The sequence below is a fragment of the Triticum urartu genome, chromosome 3 (assembly GCF_003073215.2).
Source record: "Triticum urartu cultivar G1812 chromosome 3, Tu2.1, whole genome shotgun sequence".
Classification (NCBI taxonomy): domain Eukaryota; kingdom Viridiplantae; phylum Streptophyta; class Magnoliopsida; order Poales; family Poaceae; genus Triticum; species Triticum urartu.
The window spans coordinates 647,640,830-647,666,476 of NC_053024.1; the positions used below are offsets into that span (position 1 = coordinate 647,640,830).

Here is a 25,647-nt window from a genome sequence, read left to right on the forward strand (position 1 = left end):
TGCATGTCGGCAGCATTAAACTTGGTCAACAGCATTTACACAGATGCATGCATGGTTGCATGTCGGCGGCAGCAGCAGCTGTTACTTAGCAAGGTAGTAAATTGGCAGGTCGGCAAGTCGGCAACACTTGCGTGGCTTACCAGTTAAGGCAAGCTAGGTAGTAACTAGTAGTAGTTTCTAGTGTAGTACACTTATAAGATGAGGTGGGCAGCTAGTAGAAATATCTTAGCTCCATAGTCGGTTTGTACTGCCTATAAATAGGCCCCAAGTCCCCGGTTGTAATAATAAGGCCATTCAGATTCAATACAAGACATTTCCTCCTCCTAGTACCACCGTGTGTGCTCGAAGCCTCAAGAGCTATGTACTACTACTACTGCTACTACGTGTGTGTGTGATCACTAGTGAGTGTGTGAGTAGTACGTGTGTGTGCTCATCCGCCGGTCATTTATCAGTGTACTTGAGTGCTAGTGAGTAGTTCTGGGCTAACAGTTATGGCGTCCACTTACAGAGCACACTTAACATGCAATAACTTTCCCACTCCAGCAGCATTCGCCTGTGCCCGAACAGCAAGCCAAATTTCGCAGGCTGCCAGCAAAGTCTCATTGAGATGTTTCACGAGTGAAATTCAACTCCTTTTGACAATGGCATATCAGCCACACTAGTGTGTGTTTGAGAGAACTTAACCCAATCCACTAAGAACATACCCCAAAAATTATGTTACGAGCAGAGCAGACTAGCAAAAAGGACCTGCAGAATATGTAGAGCTTCCACACGGTATATAACATCAAAACATGGCTTTCCAAGTTACAGGTTTACCATATATCACCTCCCAACTAATACCTTTCCCGAATATTAACCGACATCTCAGTAGCTATCAGATTTGCCAAAAATATGAACGGCACAAAACTGGGCATGTAAGAACCAACACCATATGCAATACGTACTATCTAAGACTAATCTAAGGCTGACAAGAGTATATAAGTTGGAGACGGAGCATCAGCATCATCAGCAGCAACATGTTACCACCAGCAGCAGCTCAAGCGTGCTTCGCCTTCTCATGGGACTGGAGCGCCGAAGCACTGCCGAATGTCCTGAAAGAATCGACGAGAGCACACGCGTTAGATGTCAAGCTTGCACACCAGAACACAAAGTTTGTCAGGCTGTCTGCATACCTGCTGCACGACTTGCAGGCGTGGGCGCCGCCGACATATTTGGACTTGAGATTTGGCTTGCTGTTCCCGGGCGCCTTGTCGGCCTGCTTTGCTGGATGGGGAGTTGCCACATGGACAGTCTTCCTGTCATCTGAAGCAAATGGGGTTTTATAGTTAGTTATAAAAACTGTTCTTACGACCGCACCCGGTATGAAGGTTGACAAGGGTCCACGGTAAGTATCGACGCACCTGTGTCCTGGCCAGATGGTGTTTCAATCTTTGCCTTCTTGTCAGGAGCAGGCGTCTCCAAGGCGGTTTCGGCCGCCCTCTTCGTGCCAACCTCAGGCTGCAGTGCACAAGAGTCAGATGAGACTGTTGAAGCAAACCGAAATAATGAGAACTGTTGGACCCATACCTTAGGAGTGTTTTTGTCTTCCTGATCACTTGTATTCTCCTTGTTACTGGTATCGTCAGAGCCAGGTGTCTTCAAGGCAGTCTCGGTGGCCACCGTCTTCTCGCCATCCTCGGGCTGTAGTGCACAAGGGTCAGATGCTGCTGTTGAAGCAAATGGAAACAAATGAGAACCGTTGGATCCACACCTTAGGAGTGTTTTTGTCTTCCTGATCACTTGTATCCTCCTTGTTACTAGTATCGTCAGAGCCAGGTGTCTCCAAGGCAGTCTCGGCGGCCACCATCTTCTCGCCATCCTCGGGCTGTAGTGCACAAGGGTCAGATGATGCTGTTGAAGCAAATGGAAACAAATGAGAACCGTTGGATCCACACCTCAGGAGTGTTTTTGTTTTCCTCATCACTTGAACCCTCTTTGCTACTGGTGTCGTCAGAGGCAGGTGTCTTCAAGGCATTCTCGGCCACCGCCTTCTTGCCATCCTCAGGCTGTAGTGCACAACAGAGTCAGATGATGCTGTTGAAGCAAATGGAAACAAATGAGAACTGTAAAGTTATCAGATCCACACCTTAGGAATGTCTTTGTCCATCTCTTCACTACTGGTACCATCTTCTTCAGAATCGGTATCTAAGCTACTGTACCCATCATCGTCGTACTGGATAAAAAGGTTTCATTGCCATCAATATTTCAAACTATTAAGAGAGTGAGCGCACTTGCATTATCATCAGCGAACACACTTACATCATCTGAATCTGAAGAAGAAAAGTCACTATCATCCTCACTACTGTCAAGGTTATCTGTAACCTTTTTATCACCCTTTGTTGTCGGAGGCTTTGCCACATTGCCTTAAAGATGGAACATAGAGAGGCACAGATGTGGCCCAAAAGTTATTAGTTCAGCCAGCGTAATGAGGAAACACAATTGCCCTTCAAGATTAAAATAACAAAAGACAAAATCTGCTTACCAACAATAGGATTGGTCACTTGATTGTTTACAGTTTCCACTTCATCTTCGCTAGAATCAGACTCGCTAGAATCAAACTCGCTAGAATCAGACTCGCAGATAGGCACAAAAATCTTGTAACCACATGCAAACACACTGGCAGTTTTTGAACTGTGTGATAGCTCAAACTGTTTCTCAAAGATCAAATCACAAGGAATCTGAGGGTGATTTTCAGCCGACAGAGTTCCAATGGCCCCCTTCTGATCACCAATTTTAGCAGATACTAGTATGCCGGCACTTCCTTTCTCTGTTTCACCCAGGGCAACCTGAAATCAGTAATCAGAACATGCAAGTAAATCCGTTAGCTTAAGGAGAGACCACTGGTTAAGCTTAAGAGAAGTACACACAAAGGCAATGAGGGACATGGCTAAACCTGTGTGAGATGAACAACACGCCCTTCACCAGGGTCGCAATAAACTGTCTGTCCCGGCTTCACTTCCACACCTGAACCAAAATAGCAACCCATAAGGCAATAAACACTTATAATTTAACCCACCAATGATGTCTTTTTACTATTATAAGAACGATAGTTAATGCAGCCCCAACAAAAGGGTATCACAAACTAGATGATCATAAATGGAAACTGCTGCTTCACCAAATAAAGATGTTCTGCAGTACTGTTGGTATTCAAATAGACAAAGGTGTATTAGAAAAATAAATCAATATAGCAGCAATGCCATCTCACTGCAACATAATGCTTGGCAAACTATATGGTCATACATGAAAATTTTGCTGATTCACCAAATAATTAAAGATTTTCTGCAGTTCTTTCGGTAGTCAAATAGACAAAGTTGTATAAAAAATCTACATAGCAGCAATGCCATCTCACTGCAAAAATAATGTTTGGAGTCACGACCAAAGAAAGCAAACGCTAACATCAGTTACCGCTATTGATTGAACTGCAAAACAGCTTGCTGTTCAGTGACAATAACTGTGATGAACCACCAAGGTGCAGAAGTATAAATTGTGTAGCTTCCAGCAGTGCAAGCTCGAGAAGGAACACCACTATTCCCCTACAAATCATCCATCCTACGAGGCGACATGCAAAAAATACGACCAGGAAGCATGTCACATGCTCAACCTCAAGCAATCAAGCCCCACGCACGCAAACGAACCAGCCGAGCCTAAACATATCGTCTCCCAGCACAACGCACGGCCAGCGTCAGAACGAGACTGCGCACCCGCCGCACGAAACGAGACGACCGGCGACGCGCGCGATCGCCCAAAATTCGAAGCAAAAGCTCTGGAAACCGGCCCGAGCCACCGCGAGAAAGAAGAAGACCAAATCGCATCGAGCGGAAGCATGGCTTACCCCAGAACTTCATCGTGGTCGCTCGGGGAGTCGAAGGCGCGGCCGCGCGAAAACCTTAGCGGATTGGAGCGGGAGGCAGAGCAGGAGGGTCGGGTTTAGGGTTTTGGCGGTGGAGACGACGGAGGGGAGCAGGGGAGCGGACTCCACAATTTAAAGCGAGGCGGACGGTCGAGGGCCGTTTGAGGCCTTCTTTATTAAGAAAAATAATACCCAAAAGGCATCTTAGAGTCCGTAGTTTGCATTCTTCTCCCTGAGATCTGTCCGTCCGCCCGTTGTTTTTCCTTCTTTATTAAGAAAAATAATACCCAAAAGGCATCTTAGAGTCCGTAGTTTGCTTTCATCTTTTTTTTTAGAGAGACGCTACATGTCCGCCGGATGATCTGTATGATACATCTGCCACCTCAACGGCCGTTCGATGTACGCGCGCATAGCCGTTTGATCTATTCTGGCGCGCGGCTCGGTCTCCTTCCCGGACCCACTAATTACTGAAACAACGGTTGAGTTGCAGAAACAAGCGTCTCGCGAGCCATTCAATGCGTGACGCGAGCCGTTCAATCCTCCTCTCTAATTTCCTGCAACAATGCTCTTGTTGCAAGATCTAGTCTTCTCTGATTTCCTGCAACAAGACCTTGTTGCGAAACCTCATCTTCTACAAATTTCCTGAAACAACGGTCGAGTTACAAAAACAAGTGTTTAATTTGTTGTGCATCTTTCACGCGTCTGATTTTCTACAACAGATCCTTGTTGCAAAAATTACAACAACATCTCCCGTTGCGTCCTATTTTCTGCAACAAGACCCTTGTTGCAAAAATTAAAACAAGATCTCTTCCGCATCTAATTTTCTGCAACAGGACCCATGCGGGCATAGAGAGGCGGGGAGAGGAGCTGTTGGAGAGGACAATCAGGAGAGAAGGACTTGCAGCTCGACGGACGACAGCGACGTTTAGAGCGCCATGGATGGAGATCTTAGAAACAAGAGGAGCTGTGGCTTGCAGCAGTCCTTGCGGTGGCGGCGGCGCGCGACAAAGCGGGAGCAACGACCAGCTTGGCGTGGTGCGTCGATGCGTGGAGCAACGCTGTGAGAGAGAAAACGTGAGACAGATTGAGGAAGACGACGGAGCTACGTTCGGTGGGGAAAATAACGAGTGGATGAGAACCAAAAAAAGTAGATAAGGATATGACGGTGCGATACTATAATTATTTGCCAGGGACACGTGTCCGATGACGGAGGCAGCGGATGCAATTGCTGGATCAGCCGGTTGATTAGGATCATTTCCTTTTTTTAACTATAGTAGAATGTCCTTGTTTTGTCATGCCCCCTTTAATTTTTTCCTGACTGCATATATATAGGGGCTGTTCGGATGGAGTTCTAAGAGCAACTCCAATGGGGCGACCCATTTTGTCCGTTTGGATCATCCGAACACAAAAGTTGGCCAAACGGGGCAATTCAAACGGACACAGCGTCCGCCTGCTATCCGTTTCGTGTCCGCTCAGACCCAATTTTATCCCAAATTTGGGACACATTTGGGTCCGCGGCGGACACAAAGCAAACGCTTTCTGTGGCCTCCTCGTCCACCTTCGTCCGCTGCATGCGAGCACTGGCCCATCTATCAGCCACCCACCCATCCCACCCCCGTCTCTCTCCTCCTTTTCTCTTTCTCCCATCCACCCCACAGTGCCCCGCCACCGGCCGCTTCGGCCTCCGTCGCGAGCTAGCAGGGAGCAAGGGGCAGCGCCGGAGAAGCACCGGAGCCGGGGCAACGCCGGGCCAAGCGGATGCTCTCGACGACCTCGTTGCGCATGCGGCGCACCTCCATAGCGAGAACACGCGCGACCCCATGCTCTCGACGACCTGCTGCTGGCGTACAATGCGGGTGGCGTGCGCTGCGCTGCCGGGGCGAGAGCTACTGCAGCCCCGGCGAGCTGCTGCGGGTGGAGATCAGGCACGAGTGGCACGGGGCCAGAGCTACGGGGAGGGGCACGCATCGTGGGTGGCGTGCGGTGCACGGCCGGGGCAAGAGCTGCTGCAAAGCCGGCGAGGCGCATGCGACGGGGCGCGGGCGCGGCGGTGTGGGAGCTGCGGGGCGGGGCGCGGGGCGAGGCTGCACGGCTGTTGGTTGGAAGCTCGTCGGATGCAGATCAGATACTCGTCGGATGCTAGTCAGACAATCATTGGATGCTGACATCAAGCTGTGCACGGAGCCTATTGACATGAAGCTGCTCGTGCTCTGCGTGTGATGTCTACGCGGGGGGCGGCTGCTTGCATGCATGTGCTGGTGCGAGCGCGCGACCGAAGCACGGGCATCGGCGGAGGCGACCTCGCGGGGGCGTGACCGAGTTGCAGGGTGGGCGCGGCGAGCTGCGAGGCGGGGGTGGGGCGCGCGCGACGGGCCCGGCGAGCTGCGGACGGGAGCTCACGGGCGAGGCGGCGGAGGTGAGCTCGCGGGCGCAGGGTGAGGTCGCGCGGGAGCTCGCCCACCAGGTGTTTGACTAAATGCCGACGCGGATATGCACAAAATGGCTCTAGCTTCCGTTGAGCGCACCGGCCGACCCAAACGAAAAGGCGGATGCGGACAGGCGGATGGGCAACCCAAACGGATAAAAAACGAACAAAATCAGCGTCTGTTTGGGTCGCCTCATTAAAATTGCTTTAATAGGTAGCTGCTTCCTCGGACATAAATCCTTACCATAGGCCTCCAAAATTCAACCTGAGAATTGTGCCCGAGTCAGACAGCTTTGTGTGGAAGCCAACTAAACAACCCCATAAATACAATGCATATTAAATTTTGCATATGTAGAAACAAATAGCTTGCAATAATTGAAATGCACTTCACTTGTAATGTACTTCGATAATAATCAAGTGCTCACAAGTTGCTAAGGAGAAGCTTCAAATGTTTTGCTTCTGTTTTGGATGAGAGCCCGCACCTATAGAACTTTTATTGCTAGTGGTATATTTCACTGGAGGATTTAATGGAGATAAATGCATATATGAATTCACATCTTATCATGATATTTTTCTCTGAATCTTGTTATTGTTTCATATTCATCGTTCTATTCAGATTTTGATTGCTTGCCACATATGTCACATCAAATCATAAGCTTTGTGAATTGCGTAAGACTTGACGGTGAGTGGTAGCAGTGTCATATGGCATTCATTAAGCTTTGTAGATACAACAGTAGCCATATCCAAATACTAGCGGGCAGAGGCGCGGCAGCACCCCGCACCCGTTGGAGAGTCCATGTGATGTCGATCATTTTTTAAGGAAAACACTTCCCCTCAGTCGGTTGATCCGCGCTGGGCATCAACTGGACTTGCTGTTGCAGATTGGGTGTGATTGCACGGCTGCCTAGCGTTCGCTCCATCGCTCTCCATCCTTATCTCCATGACAGCCACCCATCCCCTCGTGTCTCTCTCTCTTTCCTTGAGGAGATTTCTTCTTCGTTCCGATCAAGCTGCCATGGGTGTCGGGGGATGACCCCCGGGTAGGCTCGGGGGTACTAGGCGCTTTTTCAAAACATTGGGGCGGCCAAGGCCCCACAATCCGACTGGCCCTCCAGCCGTCTCCCCAGCAGCAGGCCAGTTGGGCACGACGTTATGCCCGGGCCAGCTAGCCGTAGCCGGTAGCTGGTGGGGGTCAGCGTCTGTCCAATCCCACTGTATGACAAGACCCTCCCACAGTTGTGGAAGGTGTGTCTGAAGGAAATATGTCCTAGAGATAATAATAAAGTTGTTATTATATATTTCCTTATATCATGATAAATGTTTATTATTCATGCTAGAATTGTATTAACCGGAAACTTGATACATGTGTGGATACATAGACAAAACACCATGTCTCTAGTAAGCCTCTATTAGACTAGCTCGTTAATCAAAGATGGTTAAGTTTACTAACCACAGACATGTGTTGTCATTTGATGAACGGGATCACATCATTAGGAGAATGATGTGATGGACAAGACCCATCCGTTAGCTTAGCATATTGATGTTCAGTTTTATTGCTATTGATTTCTTCATATCATATACATATTCCTTTGACTATGAGATTATGCAACTTCCGGACACCGAAGGAATGCCTTATGTGCAATCAAATGTCACAACGTAACTGGCGATTATAAAGATGTTTTATAGGTATCTTCGAAGGTGTTTGTTGGGTTGGCATAGATCGAGATTAGGATTTGTCACTCCGAGTATCGGAGAGGTATCTCTGAGCCCTCTTGGTAATGCACATCATAAGAAGCCTTGCGAGCAAAGTGACTAATGAGTTAGTTGCGGGATGATGTATTACGGAACGAGTAAAGAGACTTGCCGGTAACGAGATTGAACTAGGTATGAAGATACTGACGATCGAATCTCGAGCAAGTAACATACTGAAAGTGCAATTAATCTCCGGGTGGTTTTAGTAATTATTAACAACATATAGCTCATTGAAATAATATCCAAGATAATCTTTTCAGAAAGTTCAATGATTGGCATGACATAGACTAAAGATGTGGACCCCTCAAAATGTTAAGGACATATATTGGCACAAGCGTCCAAGCATATTGGCACAAGCTCAAAATGCTAAGGACTAGAGATGTGGACTCCAAATTTAAAGAGAGACGGACGGTCGAGGGCCGTTTGATTATTCTCCGTGAGATCTGTTCGTCCGCCCGTTGTTTTTCCTTCTTTATTAAGAAAAAAAAAACAAAAAGCATCTTAGAGTCCGTAGCTTGCTTTCATCCTTCTTCTTTTTTTACTATAGTAAAATGTCCATGTGTTGTCATGGCCCCTTTATTTTTTTATTGCATATATATATATATAAACATAATGCATGTTAAATTTCGCATATATGTAGAAAAACATATGGCCCCTTCAAATTTTGTATTTTTTTGAGAAGGTTTCTTCTTCCTCCCGATCCAGATGACATGGGCGTCCCTTCCCTGGTCCGCGCACTGCCCAACAACGTGGCTCCCGAAGCTGTGCATGCCTCAAGGTGTCGGTGTTGTATACTAGGCCCAGGATGCTGCAAGCATGTGTCGCTCACCGCCGAGGTGTGGACTAAATCCACAACCTGAAGCTACCAGTGTTTCAGATGGGCATTGCTTGCTGCCGTCCCGGGATAGATCCATGGTTCGAGTTCTTGTGACGGTGCTGCAAATCGCTCACCAACGATGCTTGCGATGCGGAACTCGAAGATGCCTGCAACACCATGGATGTTGTGGGATGCGCGTTGTTCACAACATCATATTTGTTGCAATATTTTTGCGGCAGAGAACTTGTTGCAGGAATACAAAGGAGAGTCCGGAGATATTGTTGCAATTTTTGCAACAAGGGTCTTATTGAAGTAGTTTTGCAACAAAGGTCTTGTTGCAGGAATATAGATAAGCAGCCGGAGATGTCGTTACAATTTGTACAATAGGGGTCTTGTTGAAGAATGTGCAATATAGAATACTTACCGTGCAAACTAACCAATTATTTACCATTCAACGGTAGCATAAAATTTAAAACAAAATAGATGGACACATATATGCAAATATTAAATTATTATTATCTTGAATATAGTGATAATAAAATAATTTTTTGTATCTTGAAAATGCTTTGGCAATTAAATGGATAAATAACATACTCCCGCTCGTCATGTATCACATAGATGGATTTTTTGTACCTCTTCATCATTTTTAATATACTTCATAATGATTGCTAGTTCCGTGAAAAATTACATTGAGACCCCACATTATATACTATTTACACATAAACTGTATTTTTGTATGTAATAGTTATATAGTACTCCCTCTGTAAACTAATATAAGAGTGTTTAGAACACTAAAATAGTGATCTAAATGCTCTTATATTAGTTTACGGAGGGAGTATTGCATAAACTAAGGGCTCCGACTATATTTTTTGTGTGAAACTTGTATTAAGCAATATTAAAATAAGTAATAAGGTATAGTGAGGATGATAGAGTTCTAATACTTTTGTGTATGTGGTATATTTGAACATGAGAGTACATACTCGTAGCAGTAAAAAAAAAGAGCAATGCTAGACTCACGGGGTGGTTTTTTCCGTGTTTCACGGAGCTACCAACGTGGAGGTTTGAGATTGAATTAAACGGGTGGGAAGGGGCCCACCCCCCTGAAAATCAGGGAGGGGGATATGATTTTGGAAAATTAAGTAAAACGTTTGTATTAGTCTGTGTGTATAGTATTATTGCAAAAAAATAGTATATACTCCCTCTCTTCCAGACTATAAGACGCATCAGTTTCCACGCAAGTTAATATTATGTATGTTTGACCAAGATTATAGAATGGAATGTCGATACCAACAATACAAAACAAATAAAATATGAAAATACTTTTCTAGATGAATCTAATTATACAAATTTGGTGTTGTAAATATTGATATGTTTTTCTAAAAACTTAGTCAAACATGCACATGTTTGACTTTTGAGAGAACTTATATCTGTACTTTATACTTCAAAACGAAGGGAGTATATTACATTTTTGAACAAATGGAATATATTAATATCATATGGAGATACCAATTACACCCAACATCTGCAACAACGAAATGTCCGGATGCACACAGCCCGTTCAATCCAATAATCCGAATTGTGTAAGGCTCAACCAGGCAATCTCATACATAACCAGTGAAGACAGCGAACTCATTTCCACCGTATCTACCACTCTAATGTTAACAAGAACACCTTTATAAAAAAAACAAGAACACCGCACTCCACGAACTACATATGCATGATCCGCCCTGAAAGTGAAACGGACTGAACCTTTCCATAAACCTCCAGCACACAAGCTCCTTAAGTGTAAGGGCCCATGCCGATGCTGGAGCCGCCGTATGGAGCGCCGCCGGCGGCATCCCGGGATTTGGAGTAGCTGATGTAGTAGAACTCGCTGAGGATGGCGGTGAAGAAGGTGAAGGCTGCACCAGCAGCGAAGACGCCCTTGCGCAGCGTCTCGCAAGAGAGCGGGTCGCCGTTGAAGATCCCCCTGTACCGGGTGTGGTATGCATTACGGACTGATCCTGCCAGCAAACACGCCGCTGCGACGAGGAAGGTCAACCTGCAAATGGGAAGCAATCATATGAAAATTTCTCTGGGAACTGCAAGTGGAATGACTTGGTTGATACATTACGTCATTATCTACTTTTTCCACATTACTACAAGTTGGGCGCAGATCCTGACTTCTAAGCCACCTGACTTGAGTCAGAGAACCTAAACGAAACCTCTAGGTACTGAAAAGCATTTAGTCGTGACACACAACAGCAATAAGGTGAAAGAGCATCAAGTTCAAGTTTCAGTATATGTATTGAGGGACACAAGAAGGAGCAGTCAGAAACAGTCCAAGACGTGAAACCGGTTCCAAACTGGTGAGAATGGTCAGGCAATGGCATGTCTAAATTAGTTCAAGGCTGGGCTAGCTCAGGAGGACACCAAGGAAGCGAAGCCATTTACTCCATTGGCGTTGACTTAAGAACTGTTTAGAAAAGCCCAATACATGATTTCAAGGAAGATCAGATAAATAATTGAGCCACACAGTGCTAAAAAAAAACTGAAGTGGTTCGACAGTTCATTGAAAAACTTAACTGAAGCATGTGCTCTCACCTCTGGCCAAAAGAGATGAGCATATAAACATGCTCTCACTAATTTACTGTAACGGTACAGCTGTTGGTAGTGGTTAGCACAGCTACACAGGTATGAAATAACAAATAAGAGGATACTACTACAGAAGGTCTCATTAACATTAGAGGAAAGAAAAAGAGAACTGCTACACAAATGAGGAGCTTTTCTACTACCTGCAGGGAAGCGGGTGATGGAGGTGAAGCTGGAGACAGGCTCCCAGCGGTGGGATCAATTCAAGGAGGGGATGGAGATTATGGAGGAAACATAGAAGAAGAGGAGGAGCTCAAGGCTGCGGAGTGCGTAGAAAAAGGAGCAACAGTACCAGTTCAATAGGAGCAACTACTCCTACTATAATACAGTACTAGTTCTGTGCCAAAATTTGGTTCAGTCAAGAGATTCTATACCCAACTTATAACAGATCTAAGGTACCTGCACAATTCTGCATCTTCATAACAGAACTGTCAACAACTACTAAATTTAGCAGAAACACAGAACCCACAACTGTTCAGCCTTGGCAAATACTACCGAGCATGGTAAATTTTGATCTTGGCATCCTTCCAGGCTGACCAAATTAGGCCGTGAGGGGGCACCCACTTCAGAAGGCTCTCGACTCTAGTAAAGTAGTATTAAAGTAATTCTTAGCTTGAAATCAATAGCCAACCCAACATAAAACAAACCAGCAGCAGAATCGATACACACACATAGATCTGAACCCCAATCTCAACCTCACTTTAGATCTGAAGTGATGTCTAAAGTTTGGCTCAAGCGCCATCGGTAAATTCAGACCACAGGGCTAGATCTAATCAATTTCAAATTGCCGTAAAAGGGGGAAACTGAACTGATGGCCACAAATGTCAGAAGACAAACGAGAGGAAAGGAAGCTTAACTTAAACACACTGTGTAAAATAAACAGTTTACCATGAGAAGAGGAAGAGCATGAGGGCGCAGGCGCGCGAGCCCCCCGGCTTGAGCCCGCGGCCGCAGCAGAAGCAGCGGCTGGCGAGCATGACGACGGCCTGCGCGGCGACGAGGAGGAGCAGCGCGCCGACGCCGTAGCCGGTGGCGACGTCCGAGTCGTAGAAGCAGTAGTCGTACTCCTTGGCCAGATCCGGCGTCACCGTGGCCTTGCTGCGGCGCTGCTCGGCGGCGACGGCGAGGCCGAAGGCGATGAGGTTGAGGAGCAGGGCGGACACCTGCACGAGGATGGACGCCATTGCCATTGCGCTCTGCCTCTCCGAGGTGGTTGCTTGCTCTGCTGGGGAAAGTGAGGTGTGGAGCGGGTTCCGTGTCAAGTTAAAAGGTCGCGGCTTCGTGTCGGTGACGCCGGCGTCGGCGTGGAGCTGGTGAGTGCGAGCTGGCTAACACAGACTCAGATCTGGGGTTGGTGCTTCCCGAGAAGAAAAACAATTGATCCGGTTAGTTGGCTGGGGAGGTGAGTGAAGTGGACTGCGTGCCTAACGGCAAGGGAGCGTGGAGCACCGCCCCGAATGGCCGCGACCAACCGAGAACGGACGTTTCGCTCTCGGCCTACATGGAGGCGTCTTTTTTTTTTTTTGCAAAATTCAAACTTTTTGCAAAATGCAAGTAAAAAAGGGTGTTACCTCCTCCGTCCCATGAAAAGTGTATATACATAAATTTTAAGACAAATTATGAAATGGAGTAAAAAATTTGCATTTGAACAAATTATGTTTCTTTGTTGCGGGCCGAGTGTTTGGGCCGGGTGTGTGCGCACCGCTCGATCCACCTGAATCCAGCGCCCTTGTTTTGCACCACGTCCCCATTACTCTCACCGCTTGACTCACATCCTTGTCTCTTCACCACGCCTCTCTTCCGCTCGTCCATCCCCCTGTTTTCACTTTTGCTGCGACCGTCATGAAAGAGTCAAAGCTCGCGCCCCTCCCCCTTCTCTATGCATCTCTTCGGACCTCCCCCGGCTATCGTAGGTTGCCACAAAGCCGGCACACACCGCCACACGCAGCTACATGAACAAAACAGGGTGTCCGGTGTTGCAAACCACAGTCCCAGTGCACAAGAACAAGATGCTGCTACCACGTCTTATAGAGCTAGAATTGGCGCAGCGAGGTGCTACAACCAGCACGCGCCCGTGCTTCAACCAGCACACAACAATGCTGGGACGACATGTCGAGCTGCTACGAACTGGAGCGTGCATGGTGGCGACACCCACTGCCAGCCTACTACTACAACCATGGTTGTCGACTGCTGTGTTCGGCGAGGACAAATGCTACATCAGTCCACGTCGATGTTCTCACCTGCACGGGGACGGCGCCGTGAGAGGTGCTAGATCTGGCGAGGGTTTATTTTTTTGGAACCGACAAGGCGGATTGCGGGAAACGACAAAGTTATTGTCTAGAACCAGCAAAACGGATTGTAGGAACTGTGGTTCCGGAATGCTACCATGACGACTCTCTGATGCAACATCCATGATTGCCATGTGCTGGAACCGTGGTCACTGGATGCTACATTCATGGTCACCACGAGCTGGAACCGTGGTCACCGGATGCTACATCCATGCTCACAACAAGCTGGAACCGTTGTGACCAGATGTTGCATCGACACCCACCAAATGCTGGAACCAGCAGAGACGAGTACTGGCAACCGGTGATGTTCCAGCCATCGGCACACTGCAAAGGGGTTCAAGACGGCGTCGCGGCGGGGCAACCACGACTACTTGAGGCGCTGCTATCATGGACGACCAGCTCGGGGCGCGGTGATTTTTTACCGGATTCAACAAGCGCGGCGCGATGGAGGTGGAAGAAGACGTCAAACGTTTACGCGTCACTTCAATCCACTTTGATTTGACGGTTAGGAAAGAGCGAATACAACGGGCAGGGCCAGTCGGATGACCGGCGCCTAGTAGTCGCCATAAAAACCATTTTGTGCACACAATTTGGTAGTTCGCAAATAGATTGTCTGACATTAGGGAAGCAATTCTTCCACAACGCTTGGTTGACTGGACTGAGTTGATGCGCTACACGACAGTACAAGAAGCAATAAAAATGACATTCATGTCTATAGACCACCTAGCGACAACTACAAACACTAGAGAGAGCTGAAGGCACGCCGCCACCATCGGCCCTGCCTCACCGTAGCCAGGCAAACCTTGATGTAGTAGAAGTCAGGAAGTCGTCGTGCTAAAATCCCAAAGGACCAGCACAACATAACAACAACTGTCACCGATGAAAAGAAGCGTAGATCAGAAGGATCCAATCTGTAGACGCACAAACATAGACGAACCATAACCGAATCCAAGACGATCCACCAAAGACAAACACTGACCAAATCCCTCGAGTTCTGCCAGAGACACGCGTTCACACACCCTTCGATGAAGCTAGATGCACCACCGGAACGAGGACTAAGCAGGGAGAACTTCATTTCATCTTCAGAGAGACGTCGTTGTCTCATCTTTCTGAGCACACAAACCCTAAACAAACCTAAAGAAACGCCTAAAGACAAAGCAGGAGCCCTCCCGCCGGCAAGGGATGGGATCCACCGCGCAGGAAACCCTTACGTGGGATTCGCTCATGGAAGGAACATGATGAAAATGTTTTATGGCCTTCCACGCAACCAACAAAGCTTTAGCAGCCAAAATCAACGCCGGCATAATGGAGCTGTCAAACCGAGGATGTGATGTACGGATTTGTTGATTTAAAATGAATTTTGTTTAATGTGGCAAACTAAAACCGAGTTCTTTGATGCTACAACACTTTTCAAGTTGATCTTGCTGCGTATGTCTTGCATTGGTTTCACACTTTTGGTGCATATGGTATTTGTACGGTGTTACAGTAGTTAAAACAGTACGTTGCCTAATACAGTAGTATAATTTTCTGTTGCATTGAGATGTTTCTTATTGCACCAAGTTTTTATTGGCAAAAGGAGGAGAAAATACGTGCGAAACGTCAGGCTCCTAAATCTGCAGGAAGAGAGAAAAGGATCATCCAGGATATAATGACCGAGCCTGTGAAGTACTGATAGACAGTGGACTTGCAGCACTTCGGCTCATCATTTCCTGCCTCAGCCAATATGAAGCCAAGCACAACATACATTTCTTTTTAACAAAGTACAACATACATAACGACTGGCAGCAGAGCCAGGTCAGCTTAGCTGTGTTCTGCCTCTCACAAGTATCCTCAGCATCCATTTATTCGGAAGATGCCACACATACCTTCAAAACCTGCCCGGTCAATAGGGAATACTACTAGTAATATTTACTAGCACCACACGGGGCTCTCAGGGAAGACGAATCTCCTGGACTTGCAATCTCCCTCGCTGCTGAAGCTCGTAGAGCATGAGCAGTGCGGCGGAATCCATCGCGCTCTTCTTATCCGCAAAGCAATCCCCTGTGAGGCTGATCACATCACTATTCGGTATGTGCAGTTTTATGGTTGACGCGAAGGTGAACCCTTGACCTTGAGGCGTAGGCGTGCTATCACGGAAAATGGGTAGATTTAGCTGGTCAGTTTACACAAGCTACCTGGAAGGACACTCATCAGTAATCACAGGGAGAGACAGCTTTGAGGCAAAAGTACCTTTGTTCTACCTTCGCACAATCGAAATTAGGAGCTGGCCATTGTAACTTTTTGCAGAACTCATACAGTCCTGCACGGGGTCCTCCTTTGCTCATTCTCACCGGCCAGTCCACTGCGTAAGTGAGACATTATACACAGTTCCAGTGAGTTGACAAGAACTCGTGCTTGGGATGACAAACAAAACATACCTGGTTTATCAAGACTGGCAGCTATCTTTGATCCAGCTGATCGCTTTCCCCTGGTTGGTGTTGAAAGTTGTATATCCATTGCATCAAAAATGTTACGACGATCCTGGAACTGTTGCGTGTTGCTTGCATTCTTTGGTACTATAAGTCCTTCCTCCTGCAGAAGAAAATCGAACATTGATGGGTTGAACTGCTGGACCTTGAAAACAAAACGATGTCAAAATAGTGAAAGCACAAAACAGAAAACGGGTACCTCAAGGTCCTTGAGTAACATGGAAGCTGCATGTGCTTTAGCATCCTTTTTGCTCTTGCCACAACCTTGCCTGACAAGGAGCGTCTCCTTGAGTTGCACATCCAGAGTAGCCTCTATTTTGTCTCCATCTGTACACTTAATTCCATCTGTACACTTAATTCCTAGAAAGTACCCACTTTTGTTGCACCATTCGAGAAGCTCTCTGAAGGGAGGTAACTCCAGCTTCTCAGGTGTAACAATAGGGGAAAGAAGAGGTTTGAAAATACCCCAAACTACCTCCAAATCAAGTTTTCTATCTATAAGAATTGCACCCGCAATACTTTCTACAACATCACCCAGAACCTGCAGGGCAAAAGAAAGAAAACTATGATATTAATATAGATAGGTGGTCAACTACACTAGTACACGACGATTCTGGAAAATGAAACAGAAGGTGAATAAAAAAATTAACAACAGTAATACCCATAAATAAAAAATGTGACTAATAATCTATTTAGCCATCTTGAGTAAATCATACACATCGAAGGCAAAGGAAGAGAAACATACCTTAGGCCCTCTTAATGCCGCATCTGATAAAAGGTTGAGTTTGTCCGTGGAAGAATTCTCTAAACTATCCACATATTCAGTAATATTTTCTGGTAATTTCCCAGAAGAATGCTGGAGAAACTGATATAACTTATGCTTCACTGCGAGTTGTGCAAAATTTTCATTGTTTACTGATGCAGACCGTAAATCTGTCAGCTCCCCCTCATCGGTGTCTTTATGACTAGAGAAAAGATGTCGTGTTAAAAGAATATCCAAGACAGCATCACCAAGGAACTCCAGACGCTGGAACAAATAGACGCATTCAGTGTTTTCCAGTAAGAAAATTGAATAATAAAGATTTGAAAACACCCAACATGAATAGCCAGCTAAATTAAATTTAATGCTAACATCAGCCATTACCTCGTAGGAATATCCTTCTGCTGATTCCTGCAGTGATGGGTGGGTAAGAGCTTCTAGCAGAAGACCTTTCATCAAAAATACATAGCCTAGTTTTGCTTCAACCTTTTCAATTACATCATTTTTTGGAAGATAAGTCTGCACAGATGCACTCAAGAACTGACCAATCAATTCTTCCTCAACTTCAACATTAATTCCCAACCATTTGAGAACAGCCATAGCTGCTCTTAAGCCACCTTCTACATAATATGCACCGATTATAGCTTCGACGCAATCAGAAATTGTTTTGGAACACATCCATCTGTGTCCCTTATCACACAGCTGGCCTACTTTCACATTAATATCCTCAGTGACAACCTCAGAATTTACTCGGCAATTACAAGGAACAGGATGAATGGAGAGCTGTCCTGGTGCAAGCCATCGACGAGGATCAAATGCAGCATCACGTATATAACCCTATGAATCACATGCCACCAGTTACAGGATTAGTCTGTGATAATGTTAACAGTCCACTTAACAAATGCAACATTTGTATAGATTGCCCAGAATGAGATACAATTTACCTGTATTTTGTGTTCAATTCCAAACCCATAAAGTGCAGCATTAGATATTATATCAACCCTACTGGATGTTAACTGCCCCTCATCCATGTTAGGAAATTTTAGGAAAAGGTGACAACTAACGACATACTTCAACACAGAATCTCCCAATAATTCCAGACGCTCCATTGAGAAGTCTTCAGAGCATCGAAGAGTTGTGATAGCTTCTAGAATCTGAAGTGCATGTGCAAATTGATTATGTCCATTTCATGGAACACAATAAACGTAATGTATAGAAGTGATAAAAAATACTAATGCCGATTTCTTACCAGAAAGCTTGATACATTAGAATCGTCATATGAAATTTCACTCTTTAGTTGACTGGCTAGCATTAATGCCTCTATACGATGCATCAAAGATGGGAACAAATAAAATGTTCTTAAAATGTCATCAGAAAAATTAAGGGGAATCAGCAACTCTGGGGGCATGTGAACACGGTTGTTTGCCTTAGTTATATCTGATGTGCCACCCTTTTTCTTCTCACCGTTACCTAGAAAAGGCAGCGAGCAGACATGAGGCTCATATATAAATAATCAAGCAAAGCATGAACAATGAGGACAAGATATATGGCGAATGCACCCGTCTAATTAAATGAGCTCATTGTTAATCATGTTTGATGCATGAAAAACGAAGATGATTTATGTAATAATTCTTCAAGAAACTACAAAGTGACTAAAACTGAAACTGGCTACAGAGGGAAAGACAAGGACCTTCATCTCTGAGCTTCGAGGAAAGAATGTTGTGAGGCCTATGACTGGGTTTCAGCACTAGTAGTGGCTGTGAGGGATGACGAAGAACTATGCCATACCTGCAAATGAAATAAATTAATTTAACATATTATGATTGAGCAAGCACATGAATATGCGCAGTAACAAACATACTTCTTCTCAAAGTATTCTGCAAAGGTGCGGAACTCTGTTCCTTTTTCATCTGATACACCATCAAATGTGCTATTGGCAGATAGATCGGCAACATGAAGAGCAGTATATATCTTTCCTGTGTGGACTGCCAGCACTACCACATTTCTAAGGAAATGAGTCTCACATGAAGTGTTGGCGAAATGAATTAGATCTTCATCATTTTGGTCGAAATCAAGTATTCCCTGTATGTTCATTTTTTCTTCAGAATAAATCTTCCTCAAAAGTTTAACAGCTGTTGCGGCTTCATCAATCACTCTCCAGTTGATGCATGTAATACCATGGGACTCCACAGTAGGATCCATAGGTAAAATCAAATACATATTTGGATTATTCCAGATAAACGTGTCATCTTTATTGAGAATAAACTCCCGCGGAACGTCGGATGATTTTGATCCAGTGAACAACTTTCCAAACAAACCATTGAACAGAAGTACTTGAAATAGCTTTGCTTGCTCCATCTACGCGAGGAAAACAGAATGAATCTTTCATATGTTAATCAAAAGTGACAAAAAGAACAGGGATAACAATGGTAGCAAGAAGAGAACACAAACTTGAGCAGACCTGTTGAACATCCAACTCAAAAAGGCCACAAGGAGAGACTGAAGCTTTCACCATCTTGTCATGTAGAAACAGATCAATATCCAAATTAGCAGCTTCATGTGCTATAGTTTTATCAATTAACAGAACAAAATCGGAGTATTTCTGACCAACTTGGTCACAAAGAAATTTCATTCTGTAGCCTTGAAGCTTAACAGCAGTTCTCTCTGATGCCCAGGTACCAGACAACCCACATACTCTAGTTGTACCATGTAGCTCCTTTCGTTTGGTTGTACCTTCGTGGAGGCAATAAAAGATTGTCATCAGAAATACAGGTTCCTTTTTATCACAATTAACTCAGGAATAAATATTTTGTAAAAATATACAACATTTAGAGCTTAGTAATAACTCACCTACACCAGCCAAAGATGTGAGAACGTCAGTTTTGTTCACAGATTCCAGTGGTGGCTCTTCAACAGATAGACAAAGAGAGTCAGTAAGTACTCCTAGCTGATGCAGCTGCTTACATGCATCAAGACAAACAAGCTGTTTTGCTTTCTTCTTGTTTCTTGCTTTTGGACCCACCAAAGGTGGCAACATGTCACTAGATGGTAGTGTTAACGTACACACAAAACCATCACCGTAGTTGGTGAACTCAAACAAAGGTTTTGTGGTGTCGTACCTGTGACATGTTCAGAAATGTAAGAACGTGAAATTGGAGCCCTCCACACAAAATGACAACTGGTATCGCAGATTTACAGGTGTAAAATGTGTAGCCAAGAATAACCAGACTAAAAAATGCGATCACCATACTTGTCTCCTGGAAGCTTGTCACAGTATTGGACGATAACACTAACGCTAGAACCAGCAGTTACTTTTGCTCCGGTTGTGCCTACAAGGTATTCATTTTTTTCTTCAACTGGGAAGAAACCAGGGAGTAGATCCTCGGAATCTCTGTTCAAAGCAGTCTCAACCATTGACTTCTCGCTTCTCAAAATGGCAGATATCAAATTATTTTGTTTAACATTTTCCCTGCAAAGAACATCGCAATTATAGCTTCTTTGTTTTCCCTTTTCACCATTCCTTTTTGCAACCATTTAACACCACAAGCATAAAAAAATCTAGAATTAACAGCCAAGTGAAATTTTACCTTTCAATCATTAGTATGTACTGAGAGTCCTTCTGGCGTGCTCGTCCACGTGACTGCATATAACTACGGGTAGTCTTTGGCAAATCAAATCTTATTACACACGAGCAGTCTGTGACATCAATACCCTCTTCTGCGACATCCGTAGTAAATAGTAAGTTCACCTACATTTAGTCCAGAATGGGAAGACAAAGAAATGTCAGATCACAAGGACCAAATTTCCCTTTCTCTAAATGTCGACAGAATCTAACAACCTTTCCAGAGCGAAATGAATCCAGTGTGTCCTTTTGCATTTTAGGGGTCAGAGCGTCCACTGAAGAACTCCCTCCAGTAAGAGAAGAAAATGTAAAATGTGAGAGGTGTCCAATTTTCTTCATTGTCCGTTCCATGGCTCTAGCAGTGATCTTTCGATCCACAAAAATGAGGCATCTGACATGATCACAGTTACTGCTAGGAAGAGAAGCATGTCATGTCAGTGTAAAGGAGCAGAACTATGTCATCATGTGAGGTAAAACCGTAAAAGTAGCGTATTTACCTGAAAGAGTGGAAGATTTGGATGAGTTCATAAAGCTTTGGTGAAATATAACCCGTCTTAATTGCTTCCACACATCCACTCTCAGAATTTAGAAGCACATCGCTGCCTGAAATGACAGGAACTCATTACAGATGATATATCATACTTGATCTAGTGGTAAATGCTACATTTATTTAATATTCTTCGGCCAACAGTTTTGCATAATAGTGTAAGGCTGCAAAAAAGATCATCGGAATAATAGGGTATTGCTGGTTTTAGTTACACATCATCACACCTTGCTGGAGGTGCTTGTCAATTATACATGACATATCCTCAAAGAACTTCAGATGAAGCACTGAAATTTCTGCAAGCAGGAACGAGCTATTTGCAACACTTTGAATATTTGTGGCATCAGAAGCTTTCTTCAGCCAACCTTTTCTCTGACCCCTTTCAATGTAGATTTTGGTGGCCTACAAGGAACATAAAGTATTAACTATGGCGTGATGCCCTAAATGTCAAATAGTGATTAAAAAATTAAGATAAAAACTGCATTACATGTTACATGAAACATTAGAACCAATGAATCTAAGAGATACCTCACTAGCACAAAGAAGACCAATATCATCGATGCAATACAGGATTTTGGCTGAAGAATTGGATAGACGCCTCCGTGATTCTTTAGCTATTTCATCGGATTCTTTATTCTGGTAGTTAGGCTTATTCTGCAATGTAGTTATTAACGCATCGTACTGCACGAACAAAAATTAATTGTCCTCAGAAATAAAATCTCGAGCCACTGAACTTCAGTAACATATACTTAAACAGTAGAGGAGGGACTAAAATGAGAGACCTCAGAATGCAAAAGTCCCAACTCTTCACTCAAATCCTTGAAACAAACTGTTTTTGGGTCATAGTATCTGTCCACTTCTTTTGCAGAAGGAGCGCAAAGCTCTATCTCTGCTCTATCAGCCACAGCGTAGATCTGTTCAAGCAAAACAGAAATATATAGGTTGAAGGCCACAATCTAGAAACATATCTGGATATGGATATATGTTTGGAGTTTTTTTTCTAGATCCACAGGCACTAGCCCTTGTGGCTTTTAAATTAAAAGAGAACAGATACTAGGTCGAATGCGGTGGGCCACTAGGGGCCACGACCCCACACACCTCTAGCCAATTGGTTGATGCCCACTTCTATATGTTTGCAGTTCAATGGACAAAAATAGAATGCTGCAGTGATCACAACTAGAATATTGTGCAAATACCTTGTATAACCAGAAAAATAGGAACTACCTTAGCATTTAGAAGCTTTTCCAGTTCAGTGAACTGAACTTCACAATCCAGATTAGAAGAGACACCTATAAAGATGACAAAGAAAAATCAAAATCATCAGAGAAGATTTATGGGGTGTAGAAGGAAATCAAACCTATGGTAGATACTACTCCCTCCGTTCCGAATTACTTGTCGCAGGTATGGATGTATCTAGATGTATTTTAATTTTAGATACATCCATTTCTGCGACGAGTAATTTGGAACGGAGGGAGTACGACGCAAGGGAACTTCAGAAATATTGACAGTCCATGGCAGAAATACAACTGAAGATTATGCCCTTGAAGAGTTCCTTCTCTGGATTAATGTTTCTTTCACTTGGCAATCACATGTCACGTTTAGTAATTTAGCTCATGACCTATATGCTATTGTTCATAAGAATGTTACAGTGACCTTTCATCATAGTCTACGATCAAGTTTATCCATGCCACTGTATTTACTGTTTAGCATTCACTTGTTTACCTTAAATTATGTATTTGACACGAAGTTCATCAGTTTATTTAATATATCTGACATGCAAGTAGAAACAATTCAAAGCATGCAGTGTTGTACGCAATGTAGCAAAACAAAAAAGTATTTTATGTATTTGTGAATGCTTGCCTTTCCTTATAACAGGCGAGGCCGTCATACCAAACACCTTTGGCTTGTGGTCAGATTGGTGATAGTAGTCCTGCTCAAAACATGTCCATGGCGAACACAACAATTTCAGAATGATTATAAAAAGGAAATGTTCAGCACAACAAGGTGATCTGGTGTTTCACAATACCTTCATTATTCTCGAATAAGGGTGTTTGCCAGTTGCACGATGGCACTCATCAAATATCATAAGACTAACCATGTCCAAGCTCAAGAAAGCTTTGCCTAAAGCACTTAGCAACACATCTGGTATCATCACCATGACCTGCAATGTTTCAATGGCACTCCAAAGTAAGTGACAAAAGCATCTACATACAAATGAAACAAAGCATAGCACTGATCAAAATTTAAGAAAGGTATAAGAAAATGGGCCTATGTACGAGTCCAATGCACGAATGAAGTGGTAGTAGATGTATTGTTTGTTAGCCCAGTATCGCACAGATGAATTGGCAGAAGTTATCACAGATGACGCATCAAGCGATGGTATGTTAATAAGGGGTAGGGAGACTAAGAACGAATACAGATGAAAATAAAATTATTTCTTGGTCAAATAAGCAGAGGACGACTCAGAAAGTATGAATATGCTTGTTAAGTCGACTAAATCGTTATACAATGGTATTAGATATCAACTGTCAAGGTCTTTCAATGCAAGTCAGAAGCATTTAGGGGCTGTTTGGTTTTCGCCTGTGTACGCCCTGCCAATCTTGGCAAGCCAAATAATTGGCGTAAGAATTGGCCGCCCCAGACTTGCCAATGATTTGGCGTGAAACTGAACTGGAGGAGTTGAGGTGGGCTGGGCGCACCAAAAAATTGGTGCCCATCCAAACAGAATGCCAAGCCTAGTCAACGACCAAAATTTTGGATCGGCAGCTGAGGGCTGCAATCCAAACAGCCCCTTAATCTGTCTATATCTATATACCAATATGATCCAACAAATCTCAGACATCAAACAGTGTCAATCCAACGGCCTATATTGCTCCAATGGCAAGCGCTCAACATGTTTAGCATGCAATTAATAACATACGAAATATAGACTATCCATGTAATTACGCGTAATTGATATCCTACCTCATATTAACATGCAATTAATTTTCTGCCTAATATCAACATGCAATTAATTTTCTACCTGAGATCAACGTGCATTGCACGTACGCAACGCATTTACCGGTGTTATCAAGTAGTATGATATAATGAACAGAAAAATTCAGACAAGCATTGTTACCATGATACAATGAACAAATGAGGAACCAACAGGCCTGGACCAGCAATTACCTGAGATTTCGATATTTTTTCTTTCCATCTCTGAGGCGTCCAGTGATCAACCCCCGAGGCACCGCAATACAGCTCCACCTCAAAATCTGTGTGGGTTTTAATCACCTCACATTGCTGCGGCAACAAAATGTCAGAACATACTAGTTTCATATACCAAGATGAATGGACGGTCACCAGCCTACATACTGCAGTAGTACAACCTGTGTGACGAGCTGAACTGTTGGTGCAAGGAATATGATCTTCCCGTTGTTATTTGATTTGTCCATCTTTTCCCCAAACTCTTTCATGAGCATCACGGCAATCATCGTCTTCCCGGCTCCTGTGTCAAGCATTGCAATCGTGTTTCGGGCCTTGGCAACCTCAAAGACATCGAGCTGGTATCTGACCGATTTCAATATCAGAAAGCAACATCAGGCACAGTACTCTTGTCTGATCATACAAGACTGTATAATCCTGCAACAAAAATAAAGAAATGGTGCCAAACCTTCTGGGTGTGAAAACTTGAGACTCCGTCTTCTGCCGCTTCTGCCCGTCTGCTTCGTCTCCTTGAGCACACGACTCCGATGGCCTCTTCAGAGGGTTCATGTTAACTGCCCAAAATCCAACAAACAGTTCAGCGAGAGAGATCAATGGCGAACCCCAATCCTTAGAAACCCCCTCACCAATTCGAACAGAATCAAATTAACTCGAGAGGAGGGGGGGAAACAGAGTGCTCGTGTTCTGTCAGAAACGAAAAGCCGGAGCACCTTAACCCCCAAAAACCCTCGCAGAAACTCCCAACTGGCAGAAACCCCAGAGCAGAGATGCCGAAGTAGATCAATGGCGCCGGAAAATGTTCTGGAAGCGCCCGCGTGCCCGGATTAAGCCCCGCGGAAGCTCCAACATCAAGCCAATCCGCCGCCATTAACGCGAATGCACGGAGCCGCAATCAACCGGGTCGAACGCGCATTGCCGAATCAACCCCGGCGGCCTGATCGGCAGGAACGCCGCAGCCGCGAAACCCGAACCGGCCGAGAGCGGACACAAAACCCCAAGAGGGACGCGCAAGGCGGCGAGGCGAGGCTAGGTTGGTTGCTTACCGTCGGGGACGGGGGCGGCGGCCTCCGCCTCCGCCGGCGCCGGCGCGGGACCGGTGGCGTCCATCGCGTCCTCGCCGGCCTCTCCGCCTCCGGGCGCCGATTCCGGTTCCGCCTCCGCCATGGGGGAGGGAAGAATCGTACGAGGCAAGCTTCGGAGTAACCCCCACTACAGACCACAGTACTACTACTACTCCTCTGCTTTGG

At 44.9% G+C, this 25,647-nt stretch overlaps 3 protein-coding genes across 4 annotated transcripts; all 3 read right to left on the bottom strand.

The window, feature by feature from the left end:
• Nucleotides 1–304: 304 nt before the first annotated feature.
• On the bottom strand, nt 305–3,884 carry LOC125548975 (histone deacetylase HDT3-like). The gene is made up of 11 exons (XM_048712480.1): nt 3,872–3,884; nt 2,933–3,003; nt 2,522–2,825; nt 2,275–2,402; nt 2,126–2,212; nt 1,935–2,045; nt 1,815–1,864; nt 1,567–1,717; nt 1,401–1,497; nt 1,173–1,302; nt 305–1,091 (listed from the first exon to the last, which is right to left on the bottom strand). The coding sequence occupies exons 1-11, from the start codon at nt 3,882–3,884 to the stop codon at nt 1,037–1,039; spliced, it is 1,197 nt and encodes a 398-aa protein (XP_048568437.1). The 3' UTR covers nt 305–1,036.
• A 6,464-nt stretch (nt 3,885–10,348) lies between these two features.
• LOC125545666 lies at nt 10,349–12,894 on the bottom strand. Its single transcript, XM_048709687.1, has 2 exons — nt 12,403–12,894; nt 10,349–10,924 (listed from the first exon to the last, which is right to left on the bottom strand). The coding sequence occupies exons 1-2, from the start codon at nt 12,702–12,704 to the stop codon at nt 10,663–10,665; spliced, it is 564 nt and encodes a 187-aa protein (XP_048565644.1). The 5' UTR covers nt 12,705–12,894; the 3' UTR covers nt 10,349–10,662.
• A 2,632-nt stretch (nt 12,895–15,526) lies between these two features.
• On the bottom strand, nt 15,527–25,647 carry LOC125545667 (endoribonuclease Dicer homolog 3a-like). 2 transcript variants are annotated; one of them, XM_048709689.1, is made up of 26 exons: nt 25,444–25,647; nt 24,849–24,954; nt 24,565–24,745; nt 24,365–24,478; nt 23,223–23,357; nt 23,057–23,126; nt 22,421–22,485; nt 21,979–22,110; nt 21,725–21,877; nt 21,424–21,598; nt 21,150–21,255; nt 20,869–21,064; nt 20,618–20,778; nt 20,281–20,499; nt 19,881–20,149; nt 19,492–19,763; nt 18,892–19,388; nt 18,721–18,818; nt 18,280–18,500; nt 17,975–18,184; nt 17,415–17,867; nt 17,016–17,297; nt 16,470–16,811; nt 16,220–16,373; nt 16,032–16,143; nt 15,527–15,928 (listed from the first exon to the last, which is right to left on the bottom strand). In XM_048709689.1, exons 1-26 carry the CDS (start codon nt 25,562–25,564, stop codon nt 15,733–15,735), a joined length of 5,040 nt encoding a protein of 1,679 aa, XP_048565646.1. In that variant the 5' UTR covers nt 25,565–25,647; the 3' UTR covers nt 15,527–15,732. The 2 variants fall into 2 exon arrangements, with proteins under 2 accessions (XP_048565646.1, XP_048565647.1); XM_048709690.1 differs by having other exon boundaries at nt 20,869–21,061; nt 25,444–25,645.

What these genes read in the sequence shown, in the direction of transcription:
- LOC125548975 (XM_048712480.1), bottom strand. An exon ending in AAAACAAAAACACTCCTGAG is followed by an intron (nt 1,865 to 1,934) that starts GTGTGGATCCAA and finishes TGTGCACTACAG; the next exon opens with CCCGAGGATGGCGAGAAGAT. An exon ending in GAGACTGCCTTGGAGACACC is followed by an intron (nt 1,718 to 1,814) that starts TGGCTCTGACGA and finishes TTTGTTTCCATT; the next exon opens with TGCTTCAACAGCAGCATCTG.
- LOC125545667 (XM_048709689.1), bottom strand. Translation starts at nt 25,564, where the DNA reads ATGGCGGAGGCGGAACCGGAATCGGCGCCCGGAGGCGGAGAGGCCGGC. An exon ending in AAAAAATATCGAAATCTCAG is followed by an intron (nt 23,358 to 24,364) that starts GTAATTGCTGGT and finishes GAAACATTGCAG; the next exon opens with GTCATGGTGATGATACCAGA. An exon ending in TGTTACTCAAGGACCTTGAG is followed by an intron (nt 16,374 to 16,469) that starts GTACCCGTTTTC and finishes TTTCTTCTGCAG; the next exon opens with GAGGAAGGACTTATAGTACC.
- LOC125545666 (XM_048709687.1), bottom strand. Translation starts at nt 12,704, where the DNA reads ATGGCAATGGCGTCCATCCTCGTGCAGGTGTCCGCCCTGCTCCTCAAC. An exon ending in ATGCTCTTCCTCTTCTCATG is followed by an intron (nt 10,925 to 12,402) that starts GTAAACTGTTTA and finishes TCCCATTTGCAG; the next exon opens with GTTGACCTTCCTCGTCGCAG.